At 41.1% G+C, this 21143-nt stretch overlaps 1 protein-coding gene across 7 annotated transcripts in view; it reads left to right on the top strand.

Annotated features, from left to right (window-relative positions):
- Positions 1 to 21143, top strand: part of LOC138757319 (ras-related protein Rab-3C) — a 155278-nt gene that overhangs the window by 93413 nt on the left and 40722 nt on the right. For all 7 annotated transcript variants that reach the window (XR_011353498.1, XR_011353500.1, XR_011353499.1 and 4 more), the window contains one exon: positions 15149 to 15267. Coding sequence is in view for 4 of the 7 variants with exons in the window: in XM_069924450.1 (XP_069780551.1) it covers positions 15149 to 15267 (119 nt within the window). In the remaining 3 variants the exon portion in view is untranslated. The remainder of the gene's footprint in view (positions 1 to 15148; positions 15268 to 21143) is intronic.

Consider the following 21143-nt stretch of genomic DNA (forward strand, 5'->3'; position numbering starts at 1 on the left):
TGGAATAATCATACTGCAAAAAAAAATCAGATTGTTAATTTTCAGCTGGAATTTTCCTCACAATTAAATGATGAATGAGTAAATTTTACCAGGGCTTTATTAGCATCAAAAGCTGGTTTATTTGGCTTATTTTACTCCCAAGCAAATAAATGCAAAAAATTGCAAATTGAGCAAATTGATTTTATTTCTCTTTTTTTATTTGAACAATTAGTGTTCTATATAGAAACTTGATTTAGCACAATTAAACACAATATTTTAAGCATATGAATTATTTTTGAACAGTTTGTGCTCGTACGCCATCATGTCGAAATAACGAGACCTCACCTGAAGTCGTCAGCCAGCGAAGAGAAGAACGTCTATTAGTGTTATCAGGTTTAATATAGACACACAACATGCGACCTGGGGTCATGAATGACATCTGAAGTGCTAACGACCTCATGACATAGCTATGTTGTGCAGGCCCGGGCTTCTCAGTAGACTACGGGTGCTGCTGAGTCACTATGTCTCGTGGCTGTAGAGCAGGGGTGTCAAACTCAAATTCACGGAGGGCCAAAATTAAAAACTTGGACTAAGTCGAGGGCCAAACTAAATATTTATTGAAAATTTTCAAAAACATCTGCATGTTTTCTCTTCTTTCAACATATGTAATGTTAAACTTTTTCTTATTAAAATAAATGTTTAATAATAGTTTTGGATAAACTCTTTCCAGAAGCATTAACAAATGAGAAATAAAATATTCAATAAATAATATTTCTCTATAGAGGATTTGTCAAATGTTGCTAGTGTGCTGTCGAATAGTAAAATCTGAGGGCTATTGAGAATGTGGGAGAATAACATGATTCCTGAAACAATCAAATGGGTGACTGATTGTGGGCATGAACTCTAGCAGGGTTATTTGCCATGCCCTTTTTCCATTGGTACAGATATCCTTTGATTTACACACTTTTCAAGTTTTATGCCTAATGAGCTTGTATCCAGGTGTAGGACCATTTTTAACCAGGAATATATTTATCACTGTGACATGAAACTATTGGAAGATCGTTTTATCCTGAGATTAAAGTTCATAATACTTACTCAGGCCTGTGTGCGGGAGGGCGGGGTTTGCAGGCGATCGGGTTGGACAACGACAGTGCGGGGGAATCGCCTCTTGCTGCAGTGCGGCATCTCGGCGGATCAGCAGCCCCGTCACCGTGAGTCGCGGGTCGGCCTGCGGCAGGGAGGGGGAGTGGGCAACGGTCCTGGCGAGGTCAGGCCCGAGGCCTCCGGTTCCGGGCGCTGGGAAACGGCCTTGGCTTCCCCTGACACCGGCTAGGCCCCAAAACCAGAGTCCTCGGTGAGACCCTGCAACGTAAACAGAGGAGGTGGGGGCGATTAGCGGGCTGACGCCAATGCATTCTGGGATTTGTAGTATTAGCTTTACATGCGCTATACTGGCGCGGCAGCCAGCGGGCCAGCTCTAATACATTTTTGAAATGATCTTGCGGGCCAAATATAATTATATCGCGGGCCAAATTTGGCCCGCGGGCCAGAGTTTGACATGTGTGCTATAGAGGCTAGTTGCCAGTAGATAGGAGGCGGTTGTGTCTAGCTGTCACAAGAGAGGAGCTGTAGCACTGGCTCTGCTCACTCTCTCCAAATTCACAGTTTGTGCCCAATTGTGCATTTTTACATTATTTTCATGAAATTCTTAGATTTTCTCTCAACTCCTATGAAAGGCAGTAACATACAACATGACCTTTTTCTAAAATTCCCAATGGTTCAGGCAATCTTGTGGGCTCAATATAACTTCAGGATATTTCATTGTTCATTTTCTGTTTCTCAAACAATGAATAAATGGAACTAATTTAAGGCTTGGTTTTAACCAAACAGAATCAGTGAAGTGGAGTATAAATGGAACACCAATTCCTCAAAACTTATCAGTTTAACAACCATTGGCATTTTTCACACCAACAAGTTGCTTGGCTACAGTTATTTCCTTGTATTTATATTAAACTCTTGAAGTGCAGGTTGAAGCCTGATTTAAATTTATTCTGGGACTTGCAAAGCTCAAGAGCCAAATGAAGGCAATAAAAGCTTGATCAAGCAAGTCAATTTCTAATTAACGTAGAATGTAGAACAGTAGAGCACAGGAACAGGCCCTTCAATCCAAGATGTCTGCGTCAAATACGATGCTCAAATTAATCTAAATCTCTGCTGCTTGCATCTGGGCTCAGCAGCAGTGGAATTTAATTCAAGTAATTTTGAATTAATCTGGAATATGTGTCATTTAGATTACATTTGATGTTTCTGAACTCCAGAGAGTGTAAGAACTCTCTCTTACTGAACAACTCATAAAGTAGAATTGTTCTAGTGAGCCTGTGGTGCATTGAGTGCATCTGTGTTTTTCTTTTTTAAGGAATATTATACATGGTTATATCAATGAACTCCATACAGACTCAGAAGTCCTTTTTCCTATTGTACTCCAACCCCACTTACTGGAGGTTATCATACAATTTGTCTTGGTAATTGTCCCTGCACCTACATGCTTATTTTCTGTGACTTAAAAATGTTTGCTGTTTAAAAATAGTATTTGTTTTTTGCTATATTGTGAATAGCCTTACCCATTCATTTCCTCCCTTCATGCTTACTCCCCATTTTGTAGTCTTTTGCAGATTACTTCAGGCAGATCATTAACTTAAATGTCAGTGGATTTGCAGAGAGTCCAAAGAGAGCTCTAGCTAACGGCTGAAATGCAGGCTTCCACTCCTTTAATGTGAAGGCCAAGGGAATATTCCTGTCAGTAGTGGACTAAATACGACCTTTCTGTTTCACTATTGAACTCCCTTTGAAATTAAGGGAAGATGTGTTGAAGAAAGGAAGTTAACCTTTTTATTTGGTTGATTTAAATGTATTTATTTATTTTTATTAGTTTAATACTTTTAACAGTTTTATTTTAATCCTTCGCAAGTACTTTTGAAAGTTTGAAAATGTGAAAGTCAGGTGGTGGTGGAGTCTGGAGGTTAGATCTCATTGGCTGTAAGAGCCTTTCTTTGACTAGTTGGCTACTTGCACTATGAGAGGAAATTTGCACCTGAGTCAATGCTGAGGGAAGGCGCTAGCAAGATCAGGAGGCATGGTGGTTGACCAAAGTTTCAGGCACTTTTGATCTCCTCACGGTCTACTTCCAATTGACTTTTGAGTATGGGAACCTCTGCATTCAATATTTCTTTTCTTCTCTAAGACACAATGATGCTTTTCTGCCTCTTTCCCATAAATATATGATACTTTGCTTGTAACAAACCCAATCTATGTGGAAGAAAACAATCAAGTTTACCTCTACAAAATTTTCTGTATCTGAATTATCTATAATGATGTTTTCTCTTGGCAACTAATGTTTAAGTCTTGAAGTAATATATGTGCTCAAATTCATGTCACCTCTATGAAGAGCCCAAACATAGGATTACCAAAGTCAATAGTTTGGAACATCATTAAGAAGAAAGAGCTCTGTAATCGCAAAGGAACTGGCATTCCAAGGAAGACCTCCACTGCTGATGGCAGAAGAATTCTCATCATAATGAAGAAAAATTCCCAAACGCCTGTCCGACACATGATCAGAAACACTCTTCAAGAGGGAGGTGTGGCTATGTTAATGACCACAGTCCGCAAAAGACTTCATGAAAAGAAATACGGAAGCGACATTGCAAGATGCATACCTCGAGTTAGCTACAGAAAGAGGATAGCCAGATTACAGTTTGCCAAGAAGTATATAAAAGAGCCTCCATAAATCTAGGAAAGGTCTTATGGACAGATGAAACTAAGATTAATCTGCATGAATGTGATGTCAAAAGCAAAGTGTGGAGGTGTAAAGGAACTCACCAAGATGCAAAGTGTACCACCTTTGCCATGGTTTCCATTTATGGTGTAATTCAATCCCTCCAGCAATGAAAGCCAACATTCCATTTGCTTTCTTGATAACCTGCTACCCCTGCAAACTAACCTTTTGTAATTCATGCACAAGCACTCCCAAGTTCTTTTCCATAGCAGCATGCTGCAATCACTTGCCATTTAAATAATAATCTGATCTTCCATTTTTACTTCCAAGAGAATAACATCACATGTACCGACATTGTACTCCACTTGCCAGACCCCGCTTACTCACTTAACCTATCTACTGTATATCTCTCTACAGACTCTCTGTATCCTCTACACAATTTGCTTTTTTCACTCAATAATGTTATCAGATGCTGCATTCTACCCTCTATTCCCTCTTCCAGATCATTAATGTATATTGTGAATCGTTGTGGGCTCAGCACCAACCTCTGTGGCACACCACTCACCACTGATTGCCAACAAGAAAAACCAATCCTCTATCCATGCGAATATATCATTCCCAACTCTGTGCATCCTTATCTTATGGATAAGTCTTGTATGCAGTACCTTATCGAATGCCTTCTGGAGATCTAAGTAAAAAATGACCATCTGTTTCCCTCTATCTATTGCGCTTATTATTATCCTCAAAAAAACTTCAGAAAGTTTGTCAAACAGGACCTGCCATTACTGAATCCATGCTGATCCTGCCTGATGGGTCTATTTTCATCCAAATGCCTCACTATTTCTTCTTTAAGGATAGATTTATGCCCTTTCCCAACGACAGATGTTAAACTAAATTGTCTATAATTCCCTGCCTTTTGCCTATATCCCTTTTTGAATAGTGGCATGATATTTGCCATCTTACAATTTGCTGGGTCCTGCTCAGAGACCAGAGAACTTTGGTAAATTATCACCAAAGCCTCGACTCTAACTTATGCCATTTGTTTCTGTACTCTGGATTGCATTCCACCAGGACTAGGGAACTTTTCCATCTTTAGGCCCACAAGTTTGCTCAGCATTATCTCTTTAGTGATAGCTATTGTATGCAGGTCCTCACCTCCCATCGCATCCCTTACCTCTAGATGTTCCCTCCACAGGGAAGACCGACATAAAAATAGTAATGCAAAGCCTCAGCCATTTCCTCATTATCCAATATCAATTCCCCCTTCTCATCCTCCAAGGGACCTACTTTAGTTGCCTTTTTTCTGTTTTGTATAATAATTTTAAAAAACTTTCACATTTTTATAGTTTATGCAATTTTTTTTATAATCTACCTTCCCTTTCTTTTTTGCTCACTTCATGGTTCTTTGATAAAGTTTTCCCAATCTTCTGGTTTCCCACAGTTTTTGGTGACTTTGTACACACAAGCTTTTAGTTTGATACCTTCCACTATTTCCTTAGTTATCCAAGGCTGGCTGCACTTACTCCTACTGACCTTGCTTTTAACTGGATTATACTTTTGTTGAGCACCGTGAAAAAACTCTGTGCTCTCAGTCTACACTGGCCAACTCCTCCATCATCGCCTTGCAGTTTCCCTTGTTTAGGCATAATACACTTGTTTCAGACCGAACTATTGAACCCTTTTTTGTGTGAGAAAAATCATACTGTGATCACTCTTCCCCAGAGGATCCCTAACAACAAGATCACTAATTTTACCTGTCTTATTGCACAGGACTAGATCCAAGATAGCATATTCTCTTGCCACATGGAATTCAGTAAAGACTGTGAGTCAGTTCAAGAAAGCTCTCATGGAAGCATTCTATGAAGTCCTCTTCAAGGTTGCTTTGACCAATCTGATTCACCCAATCTATGTGCATGTTAGAGTCCTTCACAATATCGCTGTTCCATTCTTAATGTCCTCCTGATCCTTAATATTTTTGATGATGAAACTTCATATGAAGTTCAAGTGAGGAATGTTGAACCATTATGAATTTGTACAGAAAATGTGTTCCTTTTCACATTTTCAGCAGTTGTAATTTTTTTCACATATATATTGATAATCATCTGGTTATAATATTGGTAATTTATCATGTTTATACTTTAATTGGCTTTTCTGAAAATGCAGTGTACAATTAAAAATTCAGAGATTGAAAAGCTAAATAGATCATGTGTAATTGGTTACAAAACATGACCATCATTTTGCAATGATAAGTTATTTATTTATTCCCTTATTAGGCATCAGCTAAAATGTTGCTGGAATTATTGCCTGTATTTTAATTAAATGCTTTTGTTATTTATAGCAATTGTGGTATTTTAAGAAAATCTACTTATTGTAGGACTAAATACTTTGCAAACTGAGTTAATTACTGTCTTCTCTTCTTCTCTTTGGCTTGGCTTCGCGGACGAAGATTTATGGAGGGGGTAAAAAGTCCACGTCAGCTGCAGGCTCGTTTGTGGCTGACCAGTCCGATGCGGGACAGGCAGACACGATTGCAGCGGTTGCAAGGGAAAATTGGTTGGTTGGGGTTGGGTGTTGGGTTTTTCCTCCTTTGCCTTTTGTCAGTGAGGTGGGCTCTGCGGTCTTCTTCAAAGGAGGCTGCTGCCCGCCAAACTGTGAGGCGCCAAGATGCACGGTTTGAGGCGTTATCAGCCCACTGGCGGTGGTCAATGTGGCAGGCACCAAGAGATTTCTTTAGGCAGTCCTTGTACCTTTTCTTTGGTGCACCTCTGTCACGGTGGCCAGTGGAGAGCTCGCCATATAATACGATCTTGGGAAGGCGATGGTCCTCCATTCTGGAGACGTGACCCATCCAGCGCAGCTGGATCTTCAGCAGCGTGGACTCGATGCTGTCGACCTCTGCCATCTCGAGTACCTCGACGTTAGGGGTGTGAGCGCTCCAATGGATGTTGAGGATGGAGCGGAGACAACGCTGGTGGAAGCGTTCTAGGAGCCGTAGGTGGTGCCGGTAGAGGACCCATGATTCGGAGCCCAACAGGAGTGTGGGTATGACAACGGCTCTGTATACGCTTATCTTTGTGAGGTTTTTCAGTTGGTTGTTTTTCCAGACTCTTTTGTGTAGTCTTCCAAAGGCGCTATTTGCCTTGGCGAGTCTGTTGTCTATCTCATTGTCGATCCTTGCATCTGATGAAATGGTGCAGCCGAGATAGGTAAACTGGTTGACCGTTTTGAGTTTTGTGTGCCCGATGGAGATGTGGGGGGGCTGGTAGTCATGGTGGGGAGCTGGCTGATGGAGGACCTCAGTTTTCTTCAGGCTGACTTCCAGGCCAAACATTTTGGCAGTTTCCGCAAAGCAGGACGTCAAGCGCTGAAGAGCTGGCTCTGAATGGGCAACTAAAGCGGCATCATCTGCAAAGAGTAGTTCACGGACAAGTTTCTCTTGTGTCTTGGTGTGAGCTTGCAGGCGCCTCAGATTGAAGAGACTGCCATCCGTGCGGTACCGGATGTAAACAGCGTCTTCATTGTTGGGGTCTTTCATGGCTTGGTTCAGCATCATGCTGAAGAAGATTGAAAAGAGGGTTGGTGCGAGAACACAGCCTTGCTTCACGCCATTGTTAATGGAGAAGGGTTCAGAGAGCTCATTGCTGTATCTGACCCGACCTTGTTGGTTTTCGTGCAGTTGGATAATCATGTTGAGGAACTTTGGGGGACATCCGATGCGCTCTAGTATTTGCCAAAGCCCTTTCCTGCTCACGGTGTCGAAGGCTTTGGTGAGGTCAACAAAGGTGATGTAGAGTCCTTTGTTTTGTTCTCTACACTTTTCTTGGAGCTGTCTGAGGGCAAAGACCATGTCAGTGGTTCCTCTGTTAGCGCGAAAGCCGCACTGTGATTCTGGGAGAATATTCTTGGCGACACTAGGTATTATTCTATTTAGTAGAATCCTAGCGAAGATTTTGCCTGCAATGGAGAGCAACGTGATTCCCCTGTAGTTTGAGCAGTCTGATTTCTCGCCTTTGTTTTTGTACAGGGTGATGATGGTGGCATCACGAAGATCCTGAGGCAGTTTACCTTGGTCCCAACAAAGCTTGAAAAACTCATGCAGTTTGGCATGCAGAGTTTTGCCGCCAGCCTTCCAGACTTCTGGGGGGATTCCATCCATACCTGCTGCTTTGCCACTTTTCAGTTGTTCGATTGCCTTATATGTCTCATCCAGGGTGGGAACCTCATCCAGCTCTAGCCTTAGGGGCTGTTGAGGGAGCTGGAGCAGGGCTACATTACTGTAGCAGTAATGTAACTACACCAAAGGGAATTCTTACTTAATGTATTGTGGACAATTGTGAATCAATGAAATTTGTTAAATGATCCTTGACTAGATGGTGTTTATAGGTGAGGTTACAGATACTTGGTGAGGACAATCCTATTAATGTGTATTTGGATGTTAAAATGTCATTTTATAAAGTTTCATGTAGCCACTTAAGAAAGCAAAATAACAACACACACAGTTGTAGGTAAATTAGAACTCGTTTACTCAAATCACACGTGTATTCTGTTAAAATATTGAATCACGCGAATCACGTGCATGATGTTATGATGTCCTGTGCCGGTTTGCTGGACTTCTGGGAATTGTAGTCTATCTATAGCACCACTACACAGCCCTCCCCCACCACCCCCTCCCCCCCTCCCAGAACAAGCACTATCACCTGGTATGTTGAGAGCATTGGCTTGGGAAGTAGTGTCAACAACAAAGGTGCTGGGTGTGGAGTGACATTATCCAAAGACCTTTTTGTGTGTTTTTTTGCCAGCCACAGGATGTCTGCCTCTGCAGCTACGGCCCTGGGGTCCTCAAAAGAACTCTGCAGTAATAAGAGTCTAATATATTCTGGCATTCTCTCCAGGAAGAGCTGATAGAATAACATATCTGGCTGTTGGCCAGATGCCAGACATAGCATGTTGTCCATTAGTTTGGACGGGGCGTGGTCACCCAACTCCTCCATGTGTAATAGTCTGGTGGACCTCTCTCTGCGGAACATGCCGTAAATTAGCAGAAGGAGCACTTTTAGAGTGTCATATTTGCACTATCCAGGCATTGGTGGATCGCGCAGGATGTCATTGACTCGTTTGGCAGTGGCTTGGTCCAAAGCACTGTCGAGGTGATAATAGCGAGTTGTGTCCAACCCGATCTTCCAGAAGTGAAATTGTCCATCAGCCTGTCGAAACTACAGTTCTGGTTCCATCGTTCAGAAGGGCAGTAACTTAACAGCAACAGCTGAAGTACCCATATAGTCCAAAGCTCGTTTTGGACCCATTGGGGTCACCTCTAAAAATGCAGTGGTGGCTGATAAATGTGAAGTAATGACACACACAGTTGCAGGTAAATCAGAACTCATTTACTCGAGTTGCGTGCATATTGTTTTAAAACACTGAACCACGTGTGCCATGTTATGATGTCCCGTGCCGGTTCACTAGACTTCTGGGAGTTGTAATCTATCTATAGTGCCGCAACAATCACATTACAAGCTTGTGGACATTTGAGCCCATGGTGGCAGTATGGATACAACATGACAAGAATGGAAATTGGGCAGTTCTTTTCAAGTGTTGGATTGCATCCACTGCATTTCTTGCGAAACATGAAAGTCTGCTGATACTGTGATTGTAGTAAAAACGCAGAAATGCTGGAGGAACTCAGCAGGTCTCGCAGCATCCATAGGACTTAAAGATGTATTACCAATGTTTCAGGCCTGTGCCCTTCCATGGCCAGAAATGCTGGTAATACATCTTTACCTTCTATGGATGCTACAAAGCCTGGAGAGTTCCTCCAACATCTCTGTGTTTTTACCACTGTTATAACATTTTAACGTTGAGCTTGATTGTTGAACTGGGTTTCACTGAAAAAACTTTGCAGTCTGGCTCGAGACAGTATGAGGATGGTGATAGACTTCCAGAGAAAGAAACTGGTGAAATGGCAGACAGATGGGCCGATCATATAAAAAACAAGGCAAAATGACACCCTTTGATAGGAAGAAGATGAAAACACAATATATCTTCAGGAATACAATTCTGGCAGGAATTCTTGAACTGTTGGTGTGTATGTGCACAAACCTTAAAGATGAGAATGTGATTTTATAAGCCAGAATCCTGAATTTTAGTAATTGAGCTGGATGATACAAAAGCAGGAGATGACATTGAATATGTATCAGTTGCTGTTTCCAGTGTACATTGATTCAGAGCACTTGGGGAAGAATTCAATGGTCCTTGAGTGGCTGCAGAAAAGACAGTCGGTCCCCAGGAATAAGAAATAAGGAATAAAAATATCGGGGGTGATTTTTCTTAGAACAGGGAAGGTCAAGGCATAATTTGATGGATCAGGTCAGAAACAAAACTGGTCCCATTGGATGAAGAACCATTTATTAGTGGACAAAGATATGAAGCAATTGGCACAAGAATCTGAGGTGACAAAGAAAGCTCTACGTCCAACTATTCATCTTGTCTGGAGCTCATTAACTGAAGTAGCAGTAGAAGCAAGTTCATTGATTCCTGTAATTTCAAAAGTGGATGCAAGAGGCAGAAAAGTAGGATAGATGTGGGAAATGGCGAGGAAACAGGACTGATGGGATGGATCTTGCAAAATTCCAGCTTGGACTAAGAATTAATGCTCAGTCTGTGCTGCACTAATTTGGCATTTCTGTAAATGTTTGGTAAGTGTGTAGATTTATCCATTTTATAACAGTGACAATAGACAGAATCTCTAGAGTAAATAATAAAATATTGATTTGGGCTTTATTTGGTGGAGTAATGTCCTAAGCAGTAATATGGCTACTCTGTTAGTTCCTCAGTGTGCCAAAATTCCAGTTGTTGCATTCCAAAATCCCACAGAGAATTGTCATTCAAATGTGAAATGATGTCATTATTCAGACTCGGGACCCCAATATTACAGTGATATTTTATTGATGATACAGCACTTTGAGTTGGGGCCATAAAAAGATGCTATAGTAGTTCAGGTCTATGATGCTGAGTTCGATCCAACAGCAAGATCTCCTAATGGCCAACCACTTCAATTCCACACCCCAATGCCACATTGACATGTCCCTCCATGGCCTTGTATATGGCCAGGTTTAGGCTGCACATAAATTGGAGGAGCAACATCTTGTATTCCATCTCAGCAGTTTCCAACCAGATGGCATCAATAGCGACTTCTCAAATTTCTGGTAACCCACCTCTCATGCCCAACCCCCCCCCCCAACTGTAACTTCATTTTCCCTCATCACTCCTGCTGGCCCTTCTCTTCCCTTCATTTCTCCTATCAGAAAGCATCATTCTCAGCCCTCTGCCCTCTTCCCCATCAACTCTCAGCTACTTCTCACTCTCACCTGTACTCACATATCACCTGCTAACATATGCATCTTCCCCCTTCCCTGCCACACCTCCTTATTTGGGCACCTATCTGATTTTCAGCATACAGTGCCTGAAGAAGGGTTCAGGCCTGAAATGCCGACTGATTACTGCTGTCCATGCATGCTGTGTCACCTGCTGAGTTTCTCCAGCACTTTTCTGCACTGCACTAAACCCCAGCATCTGCAGATTTCTTGTTTGCGAGTGTAAGTCAATGTTTCTGAGTGTGATTTGAGATTTAGTTCCTTAAAAACCAATAGCACTTTAATCCACCACATTTTAATGCCAATTTTTACTGACTGATTATGTACTTGAGAAATATATAAATCCAGTTTTGCATTCAGCTATGATTCATTATGGAGATCAACACAACTGCTGAAGGCCAGTGGAGTTAAAACAATATGATATTTTACAGTAATTCATCATGTTTTGTCAAAGAATCAAATGTGAAAGACTCTACCATTAGTCTATGGCTTTTCTGCATTTGATTCTTCTGAAACCCATTATGGTTCACAACTATATGGTTGGAACGTAATTGGCTATGAGCGTGCAGATTGATATTACCCTATTTGACGGCATTTAAAAAAAAGGCTCATAAATATCCCCTGGGTCTTATATGTGAGGTTGAAATTAGGGTGATAATGGTGAGTAACACCGACAGAGATCATCGTCGCTGCATGGCTCACTAGCATCACCGCCATCAATTTTTGGGAGCTGTCGATGGGCTGTCGGGGGGAGCGGGCGGTGGGATCCAGTGTGGAAGCTGGAGCCGAGCTGTTGGGTGACTCTCCCGGCAGCCTGCTGTTGGTCCCCTCACTGGTCCTGCTGCTCTGCTCCCCCCCCACGACAGCCCACTACCAGCCTTGTCACCGATCCCACCACCCTGCTTCCCCTGATAGCTCATCACCACCCCTGTCACCGATCCTACTGTCCTGCTCCCTCACGACAGCCCTCCACCAGCCCTGACACCAATCCTTCAGCCCCACTCCCACTGACAGCCTGCCACCAGCCCTGACTCTGATCTATATTTCAATAGCATTAAATACTTACCTGTAAAGATAAATTTCATAATATTCCCCTCTGAAATGGGGTCTTATATGCCTGTGAGTCTTGTATGTTGTCAATATGGTAAATTCTGCATGAAACATGCTGATACATGAATTGACTGAATTTGAAAGTCGATATCTATGTTAAAGATTAATCACATATAATTTTAAATTATTGAGGACTCTTGATGATGAATGCTGAGAAATTATTTAAAATAAGGTACTATAAAATAGTTTTCCTTTATTTTGACATGGAGCCATGGATCTACAATATACAATCATACAGTGTGGAAAAGGGCTTTTTGGCCCGATTTGCCCACACCACCAAAATGTCCCATGTGCCTGTGCTTGGCCCAAATCCCTATAAACCTATCCTATCCTTGTATCTGTCCAATATTTTGTAAATGTTGCAATAGTACCTGCTTCAACTACTTCCTCCAGCAGCTCATTTGTTTTCTTGGCTGGCAACAATTGATGACAAGCCCACAAACAAATCCAATCAATATGTTTGAATGAGACCAACTTAAGATTAAATTTTACAAAACAAAACTCTCAATGATCAAGAAATCCACTGCATGCAGGATTGATTTTTGTTAATTTTCATTGACAGGTACTTCATATTTTTACTGAGACTGTCCCTCTGGTTCCCAAGCTGTCTGCGGTGACATAAGTGCTTCCCACAGTTTGGTACAGAAAATCATAAACCTGGTTAATACCTCAATGAAATCAATTAATAGTTTTGGATAATTATTTAAATTAGATTGCATTACCTATCCAAATTCTGCTAATGCAATTATGGAAAAATATGATTACTGCACAGAAGGATTCCATTCAGCCTATAAAGTGTGTCATTCCTTATAAGTCCTCAAAACCGTTCAAATTACTTCTTCTCAAACTCTATCCCCTTTATCAGTTCTCTTTCCACTATTCATCCAGGCAATAAGTTCCTAATTTAATCAGTCAACACCAGGAAAGTCCTCACATTCCCCCTGTAGCTTTTCCCCTTCGCTTTAAACCTGGTTCTCAAATCATCTGCCAATGGGAACAGCTTCGATTGAAATCTGTAACATGCACCTCTACCCCTGTCTAAGACTTTTGCATGCTTCCTCAAGTACATCAGCACCTCAACTTCCTCAGGAGTTTTCAGAGGTTTGATAGGAAATCAGAAACCTTGGCAAATTTTGACAGAGGTGTGGTGGAAGGCGTGCTGACCGGCTGCAAAATAGTTTGCTATGGGTCACCAATACCCCTGAGTGTAAAGCCCTGCAAAAGGTAGTGGACACATCCCAGGACATCACAGGCAAAGCCCTCCCCACTCTCAAGTACAACTACAGGGAACACTGTCAGTGGAGGGCAGCAGCAATCATCAAGGATCCACACCACCTAACACACTGCTGCCATCAGGAAAAATATATGGGTGCCATATGACTCGCACCACCAGGTTCAGGAACAGCTGCTACCTCTCTACCATCAGATTCCTCAACAGTGAGGCACTTGAGCCCATTTCCATACTCCTGCACCCACTCCACCTCCTTCACCAGCATTTGGGGGCTGAAACAACAGGTCACTTGTGAACCTGCAGGGGTCATTTACTCGATCTAGTGCTCCTCCAGTGCATCGATGAGTGTGGTTGCAGACTGTGAGATCTTACATTTAGCACCTTTGCTCTGTCTGCTGCAATAGCAAGGACATCCCATTAGCCAACCATTTTAATTCCATAACTCATTCCCACATCAACATGTATATCCAAGGTCTCATGCACTGCCAAACTGAAGCTACTCACAAATTGCAGGAACAACATCTAATATTCGAATTGGACACTCTTCAACCAGATGGTATTAATATTCACTTCTTCAATTTTTGTTAACTTTCTCCCTCATCTCTCTTTCCCTATCCCTGTCTCCTTTTTTCCAGCTCTCCAACCCCTTCCCTTCCCTCTCCTATGGGAGTTACCTTCTCCAAATCACTTCTCATTTTTTTCCCTTCCACCCTCTTACCTCCACCTTTGACCTCTAGCCTGTTAAGCTGTGCTCCCCCCTCCCCCGACCCTTTCTCCTTCCTTTCCTCTTCTCCCCTCACCTTTTTATTCAGGCACCTGCCTGCTTTTGCTTTTACCCAACTAAGGGCCCAGGCCTGAAACGTTAGCACCCTTTCCTTTCCTGGATGCTGCGTGATCTGCTGAGTTTCTCCAGCACATTTGTGTATTGTATTTCCTGTTTACAATGCAAATTTGTGTATCACTGACATGTTTTCAGTGTTTTTGGTTCTGTGGGTTAATGTTTGCAGCCTTAAAAAAACAAATCATAGAAATTTATAGGCTGAAGAAGTCACTGTCAACTAGATTTCAGTTTTAAAAATGCACATTTTTACTCTCTCACCTTTTTGTGTACCAAGCTTCGGCATTCAATATTCTCAGGTCAAAATAATTCACTTGCATTTCTCGCATTTGTTCTTCTTGTAATCTCTTTTCAAGACTGTGAAGCTAGAAGCAGCACTTTTCCTTGGCTGACATTCACCATGAACTTGTTCAAAGCTGTCATGTACATTTCCTAGAGGAGTATGGATGATTGATAGTGGCTGCCAATCTGAGCTGGAATCCAGTTCAGGTGAAAAGATATTGCTAATGGCCTATGGCTTTAGGATTCCTATACACAGCAAGGGTTTTCATAATATTTAATTTCAAATACACCAGAGCAACATTTACAAGAACCTTTTATTTGAATTATAGGCTCATTTTGTAAAAATCAACAGCATCCATGTGCAACAAGCCTTGATTTATTTCCAATATCTTTTTACTGAGTTTTAGTCAAAAGAAAATCCAGTTTGCAAGCGAGGCCAATGCAATATAATTCCAAATATGTCTGAAAGAACGTATATATCCCCATGGTTCTACAGCAGTTTTATTTGAATTACAGAAACAAAAAATTTGAGGCTTCATGTTGATTGCGATTTGTTTTTTTTGTAGGACACAGCAGGACAGGAGCGTTACCGGACTATCACCACAGCCTATTATCGTGGAGCTATGGGCTTTATCTTGATGTACGACATCACAAATGAAGAATCTTTCAATGCAGTGCAGGACTGGTGAGTAAGATCTCATAATGCAATATTTTATCAGCAATGGCATTTCATCTTAATCAAACAATTTGTTGATGTCCGTTTCTTTAATAAATAATAGTAAATCTCCATGACATTATACATGCTGCATGTTGTTACGAGCCCAGAGGATATCAAAACCCAACAGCAATAGAAATTCACCAAGACAATGGTTAATTAAACAAAAGTTGCTTTTTCCTTTAAAAATAATAACAGGATCATTCTTAAATTTATTACTATTAACTTAACCCCCTAATTCTAAGTGCACATGTTTGTAATATGTATATGTTCAGGAAAGTTCTCTGTTTCACTGTCCAATCATTCACTTTTCACTTCTCCAAGTTCACTGGTATCAGGCAATTCTTATACTGTGCACAGAATTTAACATTTATAAATCTTCACCAGGCTCTGGAGCTTAAAGCTTATTGCTGAAAAAGGTTCTTGTTGGTTTCAGAGAGAAATTTGTTGCTCATTGGACAAACATAAACTGATTTCCTCCAATCAGTCACTTCAGTGTCTTGTCAAAGAAACTTACCCCATCATGGGTTTTCCAAATGATAACCTCCTCTTCCAGGTCACCACTGAGTTCCTCTTGTTTCCTTTATTTCAGGAGACACACTCTAGCCAGCCATTTCCTTTTGTAAGGACTTCAAGGGTTTTGAACAGGCTGAACTCAGAACTCACAACCCTTCTTCAAAATGGGATTTTCAACAAGTCTGCCACTTTGCCATTTTGCAGCCTCAACTGCAACTGTAGAATGGACTTCTCTCTCTCTCTCTTCTCTTCTCTCTCTCTCTCTCTCTCTCTCTCTCTCTCTCTCTCTCTCTCTCTCTCTCTCTCTCTCTCTCTCTCTCCTTTCACACTTACATCCCACTAATTGGTTGTTCAGTGTCCTGGAATAGGAATGGGGGTTTGGCTTGTCACATTTGACCACTCCTAACTGGGACACTGCATGTTTTCACACTTGCAAGGAGCTATCCCCAGGGTTAGATCTGTTCTACCTTCTACTGGTGACGTCATGTTGCATAAAGTGATGCTGGACCTGCCCTAAGTCCTGATCAATGTATTATGATCTTATATTTGAACAAAATTAATCATGCCTAATTATAACATAATTAGGTACAGCACAGTATGAGCCCTTCAGCTCCTGTTGTTGTTGTTCTGACCTATATAAACCTTTACAAGGGACCATGGGAAAGCAGAAGCAATAACTAGAAATAGCAGACAATATTTAAACAGGGTGAGAAAGTTCGTAGCACTTTAGTGCCCAATTTATATAGCGTGGGAACATTGGTAACCCTACTGTTTCCACGCCGTGAACAGTTATATGGTTATATTGCGTACAATATATAAATACTGTGGGAAAAAATGATGATAGACCTGCAGTCCCAGAATTCCATGAGGTGGAGAAAGGGCTGTAAGCCCGGCTGCATACATGGAGCATTCATACAGGGGCTTCTTTGCCACAAGGCATTCTGGGAAATCAGGTCCACTATAGCTTTTTTCCCATGGTCTTTATAAATTGCGCGCTATAGCGCTACCAATTTTCCCATGCTGTTTAAAAATTGTCTGCTATTGCTATTTATAGCTATTTATTTCCCCTCTCTCTCTCTCTCTCTCTCTCTCTCTCTCTCTCTCTCTCTCTCTCTCTCTCTCCCCCCCCCCATTGTGATTTTCCCATGGCAAAGTTTATACCTTCATTTTAATCTTTTCTTCTTGCACTCACACAAAAACTTGGGTAATTTCAATCCTACAATGCAATTACCCCTTTCACACTTGCCTGATTGCAACGTCGGCAACTGCAGATGCTGGGGATTGGACTAGGGATCAAGGCCATCAGTCCCCAGCATGAGATTATGTAATCTGACACCGGCGTTGAGTTGGTTTTGCTTTCACACTTCCCACTTTAAAGGCTGATTGGTGTTTGATTCCTTGGATCACTTGCAAGTATGAAAGGGGCTTCTGAGAGAAGAATCCTTTTTTGTTTTTTCGTCTGGCTTCTCATAAAAATCAAATGACCTCTCCCAAGGCTCCAAACCCATTCTTGGAAAGAGCTCATCAGTACTTGAGCCTGGACTCTGTTCCAATTTGCACCTCCTTTTGAAGTTCTTTCCAAATCAGTTCCATTGTCCCTGCAAAATCAACCGGAGCCTCAACGTCGAGCTTCAGCAAAATTCTTGCATTTTAAATGAGATGTCTTTTGTGAAGTGACCTACACACTAAACCCCCCACAACCTATCTCTCTTAAAGAGATATTTATCCATATCCATTCTAATATCCCCTGTAACAAGGTGATCTCTCAGTTTCCTTCTCTTATCTCCATTGTTTTTGAAATAGTATTCTGATGTTCTCAGCCTTGCAGGGATTTTTTTTCTTTCTGTTTGCTTCTCTGCCTGTCATCTTTTCCTTCAGATAGGAGAGGACATATTTTGACAAGGAACCACTATGAATTACAAGCTTTTTTTAATGCAATTTGTGGTGAAAGGCCTGAATTGCCCACAGTTTCTGTGCATAATTTAAGTAGCTGCCCTGCTAAATACTTAAGTTTATTTTTCAGTCGTTTCTTTCAGTGCCCTTCAAAATTATTTGAAACTCCATTAGACAAGCATAATTGACCTTGCTGATTACATTCCTATTTCAACTTTCACTGTGAAATTGAAAGGAAAATAGGTGAGAAGTTAAGCATGACTGAAGCCTTGAGTGGCAAACTTCTTATCCCTCCAACCCGCACTTCTACAGCTCTCTTCAGGACCATCTACTCCTTATTCCATCATTTAAACCCATTGCAATCAGTGCACAATACTATGATCTGATCTGCCCAAAAATACGTGCCCTTTCCATCGTCTTCATTCTGCATTTGTTCACCTTAGGCTCCAGTAATGACATGATCAGCAAAGTCAGTCATTATTGACCTTGAAGATGTTTTCAAATAATTTTGAAATGCAGAGGAATAGAACTGCAAGAAAATGATGCTAAGTATTCCGGCAGTGGAGCTGCTTAGACTGTGCTGAAGCACAGGGCAATTCGACCCATAATATGACACAGGCTATCCACTCTTCACCTTTCAAGCCAAACCACTTTTCTGACCATGGGTTTGATAACAAGGAACTATGTTTGTTAGGATCATCTGGAAAATTTCACTGGTTTAAAATTCAAACATGCAAATAAACATCATTAAATGTGGGTGTCAAGCACCAATTTATTGCGGAATCACAGGGAAAGCAATTTTCTTGTTTACGCCTAATGCAAGGCTCAGTCGTCAGTGTGGCGAATCATAAGAACTCCACTCCATTTGAAGCTGTTGTTCTGAAGTGAAATAGCCATACATGGAGTAGTGAATCAGTGGGCTGCAGTAGAACTTTCAGTGTGGATTGCACTTCACAGTTGACTTTCTGCTTGAAGGTGATTTAATAATTTCGACCATAACCCACTGCATGTTCAAACCTAGACTCTATAAAATCCCTGTTCAAAATTAGTAACGTTTTTTTAATGGTCATTTTAATTATGTTTTGTTTTTACACAGCCACTGTGTTCCAGGAAGTTATTGCCATTTTCCTGGAACGCATGCTGTGTAACAAATAAGGTCAGAACGGGAATGAGGGTGTCATTCCCATTCTGATACTTTACTTTCTATACCCCTAGTAAATTTCCCAGAACACCTTCAATCTAAATTTAACTACAGGCATTCCATGAACAACAGGCGAATGAATAGCACATACTGATGACATCCATTGAAAGTTCTGCCTCTTTAAGTACCGCACTTCTGGTATGCTGTCAAAACACACATAAGGAAACAGAGATTTCAAAGTTTGGTCATTCGTATGTGAACGACCAATGCCGAGAACTTCAAATTCTTCAGACTGGTAAAATCATGTAAATTCTATCTAAAAAACATAAATGACAGGTATTTTGTCATCATATTGGAGAATGCCTTGGGGATAGATAGGAAGCAGCGTCAATCGTGTTGACAGATGAAACTTCTCAAATCACTTGTGAAATGACTAGATATTGAAAGCAGTGGTCAAGGATATTTCTGGACTTCAGAATTAAGATGGGCCTGATAATTTTCTAAACAGTCACAATTCCCTCAAGTGCTTGCCCTTCCTTTCTTTCTTGGTTGTATTCATGCCTTTTTACAATTGGTACTTCTCTGACAATTTGGTTCTTTAGAGAGGACAACACTGTATTTAATTTAAAAAGAGAATAAAACTATATCTGCAGGAAAAATAGTTTAAATGACAGCTAGGGTAAAAGCACAGATTTACAAAATGCCAGCACATGGTCATCAGCTATCATTTTGAAAATGAAGTAAATATAAAACATTGCAGTAGAGTACAGGTCCTTCAGCCATCAATGTTGCTCTGATCTATATAAATGTACTCAACTAACTAAAACTTCCCTACCTCACACCCATAGCCCTCTATTTTTCTTGCATCAGTGTGCCTGTCGAAGAGTCTTTTAAATGTCCCAGTTGTACCAGCCTCTGCCACCACACCTGTCAATACATTTCAGGCACCCACTACCTGTGTGTAAAAAAAAAAAACACCTTACCCCTGAGATCTCACCTCAGCTTTCATCCCTTAACCTTGTACAGATGTCCTCTGGTGTTTGCTGTTGTCGCCCTGGGAAAATAATGCTCGCTGTCCACCCTATCTTTACCTCTCATAATCTTGTAGACCTCCCTTAAGTCACCTCTCATCCTTCTGCAAAAAGAGAAAAGCTCTAGCTCTGTCAACCTTGCCTTGTAAGACACGTTCACCAATCCAGATAACATCCTGGTAGATCTCTACTGCACCCTCTCCATAGCTTAAAAATCCTTCCCGTAATGAGGCACCAGAACTGAACACAATATTCTAAGTGTGGTCCAACCAGTATTTAATAGAGCTGCAACATTACCTCACAACTCTTGAACTAAATCCCGTGACTAATGAAGGCTAGCGTACCATAGGCCTTCTTAACTACCCAATAAACCTGCATGAAAACCTTAAAAGATCAATAGATTTGAACACCAAGGTCCCTCTGTTAGGATACAATATGATGCTTTTATTGTCATTTAAGACCAGACTGTAAAACAGTGCACAGTAATAAACAAAATAACATTCCTCCAAACCATAATGCTGCCTACATATCACGAGATTACACAAACGAAGACAACACAAAGCTATGCCCTTCCTACACCAGACAAAACAAAAGATTTAAAAAAACTGTTCTTCCACACTGTTAAGAATCCTGCCATTAATTATGTACTCTTCCTTCAAATTTGACCTTCCAAAATGCACATCACACTCATCAAGATTGAAATCCATCTGCCTTTATTCTGCCCAACTCTGCATCCTGTCTATAACCTGTTGTAACATACAATAAATCCTTCTGTACTACCTACAACTCCTCCAATCTTTATATCATCTGCAAACTTACTGGGCCATCCCTCTGCCTCTTCATCCATGTCATTTATAAAAAGAATAGGGGTCCCAGAATAGATCCTCGTGGAACTCCACTTGTCACAGATCTCCAGGCAGAATATGTTCCTTCTACTACTATCCTCTGCTTTCTGCAGGCAAGCCAATTCTGAATCCACACAGCCAAGGTTCCATGGGTCCTGTGTCTCATGGCATTCTGAATGAGTCTACTATGGGAAACCTTGATAAATATCCATATACACCACATCTGCCACTCTACCTTCATCAATCTATATTTTATTACTTCCTCAAACATATTAATTAGGCTTCTGAGGCATAACCTACCCCTCACAAAGCCATGCTGTTTATCCCTGAGAAGACTATATTTCCCTAAATACTTGTAAATCCTGTCCCTAAGAATCCTTTCCATTCTCATCAATGATGTAAGGATTCACTAGTCCATAA

Source organism: Narcine bancroftii, chromosome 3, assembly GCF_036971445.1.
Source record: "Narcine bancroftii isolate sNarBan1 chromosome 3, sNarBan1.hap1, whole genome shotgun sequence".
Classification (NCBI taxonomy): domain Eukaryota; kingdom Metazoa; phylum Chordata; class Chondrichthyes; order Torpediniformes; family Narcinidae; genus Narcine; species Narcine bancroftii.